The sequence below is a fragment of the Azolla caroliniana genome, unplaced genomic scaffold (genome assembly GCF_043228905.1).
Source record: "Azolla caroliniana isolate FFs.n. ecotype wild unplaced genomic scaffold, voAzoCaro1.0.p SCAF_13, whole genome shotgun sequence".
NCBI classification, from domain to species: Eukaryota; Viridiplantae; Streptophyta; class Polypodiopsida; order Salviniales; family Salviniaceae; genus Azolla; species Azolla caroliniana.
In genome coordinates, this window is record NW_028230448.1 from 19871419 (window position 1) to 19882449 (window position 11031).

General features: G+C 34.6%; 2 protein-coding genes across 2 annotated transcripts; one reads left to right on the top strand and one right to left on the bottom strand.

Annotated features, from left to right (window-relative positions):
* Window positions 1-666: 666 nt before the first annotated feature.
* LOC147856581 (uncharacterized) lies at window positions 667-2031 on the top strand. The gene is made up of 3 exons (XM_087329045.1): window positions 667-801; window positions 1383-1569; window positions 1746-2031. The coding sequence occupies exons 1-3, from the start codon at window positions 747-749 to the stop codon at window positions 1789-1791; spliced, it is 288 nt and encodes a 95-aa protein (XP_087185171.1). The 5' UTR covers window positions 667-746; the 3' UTR covers window positions 1792-2031.
* Window positions 2032-6333: 4302 nt separating this feature from the next.
* LOC147856582 (uncharacterized) lies at window positions 6334-10450 on the bottom strand. The gene is made up of 3 exons (XM_087329876.1): window positions 10016-10450; window positions 8746-8846; window positions 6334-6903 (listed from the first exon to the last, which is right to left on the bottom strand). Exons 1-3 carry the CDS (start codon window positions 10125-10127, stop codon window positions 6655-6657), a joined length of 462 nt encoding a protein of 153 aa, XP_087186002.1. The 5' UTR covers window positions 10128-10450; the 3' UTR covers window positions 6334-6654.
* Window positions 10451-11031: the final 581 nt, after the last annotated feature.

Genomic DNA, 11031 nt, shown 5'->3' on the forward strand with positions numbered 1-11031 from the left:
GACGGCTGAGCAAAAGCACCACAATCACAAGTCTATATTATGCATGCATGCATGCATGCATGTATCATTGTATGTAACAATTGGCAACGGTTCAAGAGGGTCAAAACCGAACCATTAAAATTTTTTGAAACTTGAACCGAACCACGAAATTGTTAAACCAAGCCATAAAATTTTTTCAAACCGTTAAGCCATTAAAATGATAAGATCGCGGTTTCGTGGTTCAGTTTCCAGCTTAGGTCAAAATTCAAAATTTAAATTTTAAAAATTTAGAATATTTCATTATTTTAATTAAATTTTTTTTTTCCAAAATGTGAGAATAAGGCATGAAATTGAAAAGATTGTTTAAACATAGATTTTTATTTTATTTTTTAATTTAGAAAAAAACCCATTAAACCGTTTAAACCGCGCGGTTTCAAACTGTTGAAACCGAACCGAACCGTTAAAAAACCCGAACATGGAGAGAACCGTTTAAACTGTTAAGCTGCGGTTTCTCGGTTCGGTTCGGTTCAAACCGAACCGTTGCCGATTGTTAATTGTTAATTGTATCCTGTATGTATGTATGTATGGTGGTAATAGTAGTCATAGTAAAATGAAATTCTTGAAAGAAGTTAAAAAAAGATACACAGTAAAGCCCACTCACCCACCACTTCCTTATGCTCTGTTTTTAGTCTATCTGTTTTTGGCTTTCTTTTATCTCCTCTTCCTCTTCTCTGGTTTCTGTTGTCTCTGAGAAGAAGAAGAAGAAGATGAGCTACTATCAAGATCCTTCCAAACCTCCTGTTATGCCTCCTCCTGCTCAAGGTAATCCATTTCAATTCAAAACATTTTCGTCCTGTCTATATATTCGTTTTTTCTTTCTTTCTGTGCTTCTATGCTTCATATGCGCAGAAACAGAGACATAGATCGAGAGAGAATGAGAGGTCATGTAATAACATAAGGGATCTGAGATGTACATCTTTTCCCTGTTTTGAACATTGCCCTTCGGTTTGTTACCTTCTATATTTGGGAGAAAAAATCCATTCACGAGCCAGAGAAAACATGTAACACACACACAACGCTCGCATACACATACTCACGCATAAGGCGTAAAAATAGCATTTGTATTCACGGTCTCAAATTGAGATAACTTTCAAAAAAAATTTGTTTTCACATGTTTTCTGTATAAATGTATGTGAATCAAATACTGTTTTCACATGTTTTCTGTATAAATGTATGTGAATCAAATACTGTTTTGCGGAGTTTGCATTCCTTCTTCTTCTTTTTTTCCTCCTGTTTGTTTTTCCGTCATGTGATGTTATGGTAAAAAAGCTTAAGTTCTGTTGTTGCAATGATGATGACAATTATAAAGGCTCGTATTGTTTTTTTGTTTTGTTTATGTGTAGGGTATCCTCCTCAAGGATATCCTCCACAAGGCTATCCTCCACAAGGTTATCCTCCGCAAGGCTATCCGCCGCAAGGCTATGAACAACAAGGATATGCCCCTTATCCTCCACAACAACAAGGTTATCCTCCTCCTCCTCAACAACAACAACAACAACAGAATAATGGACCAAGTTTCATGGAAGGATGGTAATTTCCTTCATAAACTGTCTGGTGGAAACCCCTCCTCTCCCTTCCCTCTTTTTAAGACTTTTACTTTCAGCTGGTTTCTCATGTTACATCTCATAATGTTTTTTTCTTTTTTTTTGTTGGTGTTTTGTTGATTTTACCTCTTACAAAGTGTGATGTGGATTTTTTTTCCCCAGCCTTGCAGCATTATGTTGCTGCTGTTTGCTGGATGCTTGCTTTTGAGTTCGCTCTGGAGTAAAATACTGGGGTTACCCGTAATCGCCAGATCCGGCAATGATGATTATCACCAGCACCAGCACCACCATCATGACTTGATTTTGATATCTAATTGGAAACATTGAAGTATAATGTTACAGGGGAGAATGGGGTCTTTAAATAAACTCCAAATCAATTATATGAATGCTAACTCCTCAAATTTATATATAACATATGTTGTTTATAGGGATTTCTTGTTTTAGTACTCATGTGCTTCCTCAATATAATAGAAATATAAATATTCATTTGTTGTTTAAGTTAGTTGCAAGAAGCTTTTAATTGAATCAAAGAAGGTATCCTCAATCTTCATCTTGATTATAAATTTAGTGATAGCAGGGAACCCATGAGATATGGTATACAATCTTTAAAACAAAATTAAGGGACATGTGCCATTGTGTTTCCAGAGGTAGGAGAAAATTGTTGAATTCCCAATGTTAGCATGGGATTTCTTTTCTGAAATGGGAAGGTAAGCAAGTGGTACTTATACAATGTAAACATGAAACTTGTTTCCCAGTGAAGCTCTGATATGTGCTTCCTTTGTTCTATGTGAAACTACTCCCAGAAAAGAGTTAAGAACTGATTAGCATTTGTTTTCTATCTGAAGGTTCTTCTACAAAATGTCTAATTTCCTTACTGCTGGTTTATTTTTGCTGTGTGTTATGCGTTCTGATCCTCGAGTCAGTTTCATCTTGTAAGAGCTATTTTGCCTCGGGATTTAGGGTCATAGTTAGCTTAATATTAATAGTGGTCACAGATTTGCCCTTGCTGATATGACTGCATAATTTTGGATAATCTTGACAAATAAGGTGATACCAAAATACACGGTATTCACTAAGGTAATTGTTTTTAGTTAGTAGAAATATCTTGCTTGCAGTGCTATTAAAGATTTGAGGCATGGATGTTTGTCAATAGCTTCATTATATTCTTGTATTTGCATCAAGATCCACCCATAAGATAAAAGAATCATTCTAGTAGAGCATTTTTAATAGTTTTTACACCTTACCTTAGTATATTATAGTAAGGGAACAGAAAGGATCATTAACATTCTCTTCATCTAGATAAAATCAAATGAAGTGTACATCTCCTGATTATTACTATTCTGAAGCATTCTAATCAGGGATAAAAACCATAATGAAAGGCAAATGTGATATAGGGAGATTAATTGCTAATATAAGGTTTTATTGGTGAGAATGCTTAGTGCAAGTTGTAGTAGTGATGCATGGAAGCAATTGATTGAGTGTATGGAGATTATTATGAGATTGCCAAGAATTTGAAGTAGAGAAGAATATGGGAGCAACTCAGCTAATAGCTCGAACAAACAATTAGAAGTACAATCTCATCATATGTTAGACATTTTTTATATAAAGGTCACCTTATTAAAATTCTGTGTGTAGTAATTTTGCACATGCTTTGCAACATTAAGATCGTGTCTTCAAGCCTTGAGCAATGGAAACTTAACATTCCTCTATGTGACATTAATACCGTCTTCTCTCTTGGTTTCTACTTGGTCATCATGATCTAGACTATTGTTATTAATTAACCTCCTTAATAACTTGTTGACATTGAGTTCATTTCTCAACTTTGTAATTGCTATATTTTTGGTTAGGCATTTTCATAAAGTTTGTACATATGTTAGTCTAGAAGGTTTCAATGTGATCAATGTTTTACTTAGGCTTATTATAATCACATCTACAACTGAGTGCTAATCACATTACAACATCTAGATAAATAACTTACTTGATGGGAGATAAGTTTAGATAAATCGAGTGCTAATCACTTATAGAACATTTAAACTTGCGATTCCACCAATGTTTTATCATTTAGAGTATGATTTGGATTATCTTAACACACCAAGACCTCTAAATTTGTAGTTGTAGCTTTTTAGATAGAAAGTTATTGTCTTTCATCTAAAAAGTGACTCACTACATGCTATTGGTTCACTTTGGAATATCTCAAATCAGAGGTAGAAAATTGACTCCAAATTGTTTCCTACAATAAGTCATGGTGCCATTGGTTTGGTTGAGACCAACCACTAGTTGTCTCTCGCTCTAACAAGCATAAACCGAATTGATAAAGCCAAGATTGAATGAAGTGTCATAATTGAGTTTGCCCACAACATAGTTTGTGAAGCGTAAAATTTAAGGGATCATTACTTTTATGGAGTCTCAAATTATGTACATGGTGGTGATTAATAGTGATGATGGTTATCATCTATAAATGTTGTTTGCATTGTTTGTTGAATACTTTTTAAAGGGCAACACTATCATTTTACGCAATGTGTTGCTGAATCAATATCTCTTCTTGAATTAATACTGTAAGGAAACCATGCTATTCACATGTAGATGTTGTACACCACCATAATTTAGCCATATAAAGGTTCCTTGCTAGAACTACATTTGATTCCATGGTACAACTTTAAGGAATTTGTAAAATTTTCCTAGTAAATTTGGACTACTTGCATACCCAGGTTTATTTAATCAAAAGTAGGATATGATTGATGCATATTCTATGTTGCAACTTGTACACTTGCTCTTGATGCATTTGTGGGAGATTGTGCATATGGAAATTGCTCCACCTTGTCCAAATAATGAGGCAAATTATTATGTCGATACATTATGGGAGGAGTGGTGTACCTTGTGCTTAATTACATAACATTTTATGATAGTGATCCTCAAAGTTGTGTTTTCAAAAGTGCAAAAATAGTTCTTAGTGGGGTACTAATAGCATCCTCTTACCCTTGGTCCTTGTTCATATGGGCGAAGTGTCAATGGTATAGTTAAAACTAAATGTGCGCCTATTCATATAATATTTTTTTCAAACTCTTAAGAGGAGTTTAGGCTTCTATTTATTTGAGAGATAGACAAACTATAAAACCAAAGCTAGTGTAATTGATCATATGGTGCCTAAGTGTGTCTAAATCAATAGGGTTTCAATTTCTAAATAAACTTTGGAGATGGGCAACATGCTATGGAATGGGAAGAAAAGAGGTGTGCAATAGTAATTGGCGACACAATGTAAAAAAAATGTACTGGGATTGGGATCCTGTCGCATTGCTAATCTTCAATTGGACGTACAAAATTCCTCATGAGAAAAAGAAACATATCTAAGCTTGACTGTGTTCTAACTGTATGTAACCCCTTGCCTCCATTCAACATATATGCATTTGTATGTAACCTTAACAAAGCACCTTGGACTTTAGTACTATAAGACTTGGATGCTACTTGCCACATATTCTCAACAATTTATGAAGGCTTCCAAGTTCCAAAATGATTTGTTCAATTCTTCAATGATTGAAGAAAAAATTAACATTCATATTTGGAACGAATATAAGGCCACTATCACGATTCACTATGTTGCTAGTGGTTGACGTTTTCACATAAGTAAAAAACACTATAGCATGTACATTCATGTGCTATTTATTTTAAACATATACTTTACATAATCACGTACAAATGGATACAACCCAATAACCTATGGTGAAGTCTGACTTATTTACCTCAACAACACAATTCTAATTGTAGTGATTCCTCATATACCTTTGTTCAAATAATCACATGATGAATATGGTAGTCATAAGATCAAACTCACTATAATGGCACACTATTATCATCCTTGTAATTCAATTTGTGGCAAAGCTAGCTTTTGAGCTATATTTTGATATTTAATATGAATGAGGGGTATTGTCAAATATTACCATTTGTACAAGGAGAATAATTTATTATACTTCCCCTTTCCAAAACTAATGCATATTAGTTTTACCATTGTTTGTTAATCCTAGAGTTGTGCGTTGTTGAAGTATGTGGGTGTTTTTCATTAGATTTCATCGTAACATAGCTTTTATGATAGGTCACAAAATAAACATCTAGGTAGTTTAAATAATAAAGAATTTATGCAAGCAATGTTGAAGCCATTTAAAGAACCTGTTATTTGTTGATATGAATGTTTGCGTCTCTAGTGGGGTTTGTATATAACATTCTCATCTATAAAATTTTATGACTAATGGAAGGAGTGTTTTTTTGGAAAAAAAAAGAAAAAAAAGAAAAAAAAAAGAACTTGTTATTTGTTGATATCAATGTACACTTTTCTAATTCAATCAATGCAATGTGAAATGACCTTTAAAGTGTATACTTTTCTATTTAGATGTGCCAAGTAAATGGATTTTCTGAGCTGAAGTCACATGTTATGCTTAAAATGTATTACTAATCCTCAAGGAATACATGCACGAATGCAGGCTCACACGCACACGGGTGCACAAATGCATGAGCACGTGCGCACACACACACAAAATTTTACCAACAAAATATGTACATAAGATAAGTATGTACTCTTTTGTGAGTGATCAAAAATATTTACAACTTTTAAAATAGATGTTTGACTTCAAAACTTCGAAGAATAGAACCAAACGCCTTATTTGGAAGAATAACAAGGGTTAGCCTACTTGTTGAAATACATAGTCCTAGATGATTTGGTTGATAACTCATCAAGAGTGCACAATCTAGCCACATGCAAAATCCAACCCGAAACATATTCACTGGACTGGCGAGTCATATTATTTATATAAGTTCTATCATCTAACACACGAAGAATATGATTGCGTCCAAAGTTCATGTAAAACATGATAAGTTCAATGTAGACATTATCTTGGGCATTAAAAATCCATGTTGGGAATCTTGAAGAAGGATGTGATCCTTTCATATATAGTAACATTGTGAATGGGTATGATCATTATGATGTGAGGGTTTATGCTGAAAAAGTATATGTAACGGAATGAAAACCAATTAATATAAGGTTATCATTATGTTCATATGGTAGATTACACAAGGATCTTTGTCAAGGCATGTAAAGCTTATTTTTGCATTTGCATCTCCATGCTTCTGGGTAATACTCCATGAGACCAACTTTCACTTGTCCTGGTCGAATGGGAACACGAACAGGTTGGCAAGGGGTGCACTTAGCACATTTTCCAATGCATTTTGGAGGGGCTGATCCAATTAATGCCCTTCCATCTGAACTAATTGCAACATGGTGAATCTGTTTTGAATGCCAATTATCCATATTCTCCGAGCCTTGATCAAAGTTCTACAAATGAAAGCTGAATGTGTGAATGAGATATTGACATTAGTGATAGTGTTGTTAAAACAGTGGTGGACCATATCCTTGAAATTATGTGAAAATGATGAATTAAAATAAACCAACATGTGCCAAAATGTATAAATATTTATGTATGGCAATATTTATGTATGCCAAAATGCATGGAAATATTTCATAATTGACAAATAGATGAACAGTTCCATCGAAAAGGAGATAGAAAACCCCCAATACTACGACAAATCTATCAATAAGGTTCTCATGATCGAGTTTAAGTTGACGGTGGTATGCATGCGCATTTGGTTCAAATACGATAAATATTATTATATTAGATTATCATACAAAGGGGGCCAAAATTGACTGATGGGAATGAATAAAGATATCATCTTGTAATAAACTCTTAGTTAGGAAAAGCTAGAGAGAGAGAGAGAGAGAGAGAGAGAATGTGTGTGTGTGTGAACGTCCCTCTCCCTACATAGGCATATGATAGGTAGAGGAGACTACGAAGTGTTGTAACTAAGTGGATTTTACATACAATTAATATAATTGTGTGCTTTTACCAGAGAGAGAGAGAGAGAGAGAGAGAGAGAGAGAGAGAGAGAGAGAGAGAGAGAGAGAGCGAGAGTACTTATCAAATGTTTGACAAGTTTTAACCTGTTGTTAATTGAGACCTCAACAATGGGGTTTTCCACAATATCTTCAAAATGGTCCAAATGACGAGATGGAGATATTGTTCCAATTTTTACAATATTAGGAACTACAACACAATTGGAATATGTGTAATGCTTTTGTGTTTAATGGTAGACATGTGGTGAAAGCCTATATGAATAAGTTGAAAGGTATTCTCATGTGAAATTTCTGGATGTTAAAGCATGTGGGGGTCATTTCCTCAAATGCATATTTAGGTTTTCTGGTGGTGTTACATGACATCCTGCTCCCTACATAGGATAGGATAGATAGGTAGAGGAGACTAAGAAGTGGATTTTACATAAAATTAATATAATTGTGTGCTTTTACAAGAGAGAGAGAGAGGGAACAATCCCTTTAAATATTTAAAGGTTTGTTTGACACAAAGTGGATATTCAAAAATAGTGCCAAGAAAAACAAAGCCTAGACATAAATCTTTCCAAAGGATTGCGAAGAGAAGAGTGTGAAACAATGATGGAAACTATAAAATACTTACATATAGATGGGGGTGAAGTTGGACGGATCTTGTTTAGATCTAAAATTTGGTATTGAGAGAAAAACCTTGAATTATTGTTAGTCTAAATCTAGACGTCGAGATCAATATTGATGAATTAAGAGGGCGGATCTTTAGGGTATGACAAAAAGAAACAAAGGAGAAGTCATATTCACGTCATGCCTTGAAAGAAAAGTTGATACCTTTTATCTTGATATAGACTATAGTCCACTCGAGGTAACTACACTTAGGCACATGAATTCGAACATAAATGAAAAACCAAGCTAAGATTGTAAACAATATAGTTATAGTTTTGGTGGAGATATTAATGAAGTAGGACCCAAATATGGAAACTAAGATGCCCATGTAGGCCTCTAGTGTTGAACTACTCTGGCGTAAGTTCTATGTGTCACATGAGCTTGATCAAGATATCAATGGTCTCAAATCGAAGATGACCAAGAGACTTGGAATGTTGCCAATGATGAGTTATGAGCTACTCAGACAAAGGTGTTCGATGTCGATCGGCGACTCCTTATGAAAAATGAATCACATCATGTGCAATATTAAACATTTGAAACACAAATGTGTAGCATGACAAGAACACATGTGCCATGTGCCAATGTGTGGCCGGGAAACATTCAACTAGAACGTACCTGGCGACGACGGACTCGAGTGCGAGAAGAAGAAGAAGAAGACGGTGACAACATATCGAGCATCATCATCATCTCATGATCATCATCATCACCATGATGCTCTGAAATTCAACACAAGCTCTCATTATAATTGTGTAGTAACTATCATCTATTCAGTCTTAAACCTAGTAAAATTAGGGTAGTAACTTGTTGAGTTTTTTACATGGCATGGCATACTCTACTTTTTAAGATTATAATAGAGATCCCAAGTCTATTGATCCATAAACAATCATGTGATTCTATTCTACTTAGTATTAATCAATGTGTGTATGTGTGTGTGTGTGTGATTTGTTAAAAGCCCATGTGCTATATATAATATAGTGAAGGGTTTAAGGGGGTAATTAAGAGAGACTCTCAGGAACAAGATTAATGAAGGGGTTTTAGAGATATTAGGGTAAGTGATGAATTAAGGGCCGTGCCTCTGTAAGTCCGACGATTCCGATTTCTGAAGTATGAGATGAATAGTTTCTGTTCTCGAGATCGTTCTTATTTCGAGTTCCTGCAATTAAAATGTATCTCCGAGTCCTCGCACAAAATATTATGTATAGTTTTAAGCTCCTCTGTAAGGTTGCTAACTTTGGATCTATGACTTAAAAATGTTTACTTATGAATAGATACATTTGATCGGATTTTGAGAGTCCTAATAACATGAAAATGACGTGACCTCAAACAAACAAATTTATTCACAATAATGAGTCTCTCTCTGTCCATTAATTCATGCTGTACTTGTGCTGGTTCAAAACTTAGCTTTCCCCTAATCTTTCAAACTAGATGCTTAATTGTCTATTAATGATTCTAATCTACAAAACGGGATAATATATATGGTAAATAGAGACAATGATTCGAAACTTCTAAATTTCTTTTTTTGGGGGGTGGGGGTGGGGGGTGTAATGAGCTAAATTAGTGGAGCTTAGTAGGTCGATTAAGCTAATATATAATTAATCCTCAATTATTTTGTAAGTTGACCACTTTGATGCTCTAATTATCTTAATTAAGTCATTAACCTTTGAAATTCCTTGTGATATAATTCAAGTTTGACCAAGAATCCATTGGTAATGTCTTAGAACTAACTCCCAAGTACACTTTATAATTTTCTTATTACTATAAACACACTATGGTTATAATAAAATTTCCATTCCACAACATCAATAAAAAGATTTCAGTGCACATATAAGAACTAAGAACTATTAATCTTAGTGGCCTGAGAGGAATAGCAAGAGGGAATTTTTACCTCGATTTGACCCTAATAATGTATTCGAGGTTGTGCAGTAAACGAGAAGACGGGGGCACGAGATTATAATTAAAGTAAGGGCAGAAGTTAGGGATGAAATTATAGGCTTCATTTTTTGGGTAGTTATAAGTGATGAGGATGTTCACCCCCAACAATCTTGAGTGAAGATGGGGAAGGGCATACTATAAGCTTTTCTTTTGGTGTTTTTGTTTTATTTTCCAATGAGTCATGACACAAATAAGTTTTTGTCTATTAAGTGGAGACATTGTAAGTAGTTACATCCATGATGCATATATATGACCTCGATAAACACATACACACACATGTTGTAGCAGAGTGGTTAGGAATATTGGAACAGGGGAATTACGAGTGCTTATCATCATCATCATCATCATCATCATCATCATGTGGTTCTACTACTAGGGGGGCCATGGAGCTATATGGTCTAGGTAGGTAGCTAGAGATGTGTACATGTGTGTCTTGTGTGTGAGAGAGATTGTTGAAATGCTAGAAAGAGAGATGCTTGTTTGATATATATAATAATGCGTTTATACGCGAGAGCGATGATTGTTGAAGTGCTAGAGAGAGAGAGAGAGAGAGAGAGAGAGATGCCATAGGTAGCTCGCGAGCGGAACTGTTTAGAGGGGTACACTGGTATCATTGATAGTTGGATAGGTAAAGAGCTCTATCCTCGAGGTCGATAATATATTTTCGTAAACCTTACCCGATTATGCTCATATATGTGTGACAAATTCGAAGTGTAGGCTCACTTCTTTTTCCCAACACACCTTTACATGCTCAATCGAAGTTAGGCACCGAATCCCATGAAAAAGAGTACCCTTTGTGTTTTTCAATAGTAGAAGAGTACGCCTACATTAAAAAAAAATTCCCTTGACTTTTTTTAATACATTGTTTGCATTTAATTAAAGTTCGTCACGGTTTGATTAATTAAAAGAAGATATGTACATGAATGATGTATATGACCAACAAGATTAATCACTCCATTACATAAAAAA

What these genes read in the sequence shown, in the direction of transcription:
- LOC147856581 (XM_087329045.1), top strand. Translation starts at nt 747, where the DNA reads ATGAGCTACTATCAAGATCCTTCCAAACCTCCTGTTATGCCTCCTCCT. An exon ending in TATGCCTCCTCCTGCTCAAG is followed by an intron (nt 802 to 1,382) that starts GTAATCCATTTC and finishes GTTTATGTGTAG; the next exon opens with GGTATCCTCCTCAAGGATAT. An exon ending in CCAAGTTTCATGGAAGGATG is followed by an intron (nt 1,570 to 1,745) that starts GTAATTTCCTTC and finishes TTTTTTCCCCAG; the next exon opens with CCTTGCAGCATTATGTTGCT.
- LOC147856582 (XM_087329876.1), bottom strand. Translation starts at nt 10,127, where the DNA reads ATGAAGCCTATAATTTCATCCCTAACTTCTGCCCTTACTTTAATTATA. An exon ending in ATTATTAGGGTCAAATCGAG is followed by an intron (nt 8,847 to 10,015) that starts GTAAAAATTCCC and finishes GTTGAATTTCAG; the next exon opens with AGCATCATGGTGATGATGAT. An exon ending in CTCGAGTCCGTCGTCGCCAG is followed by an intron (nt 6,904 to 8,745) that starts GTACGTTCTAGT and finishes TTTCATTTGTAG; the next exon opens with AACTTTGATCAAGGCTCGGA.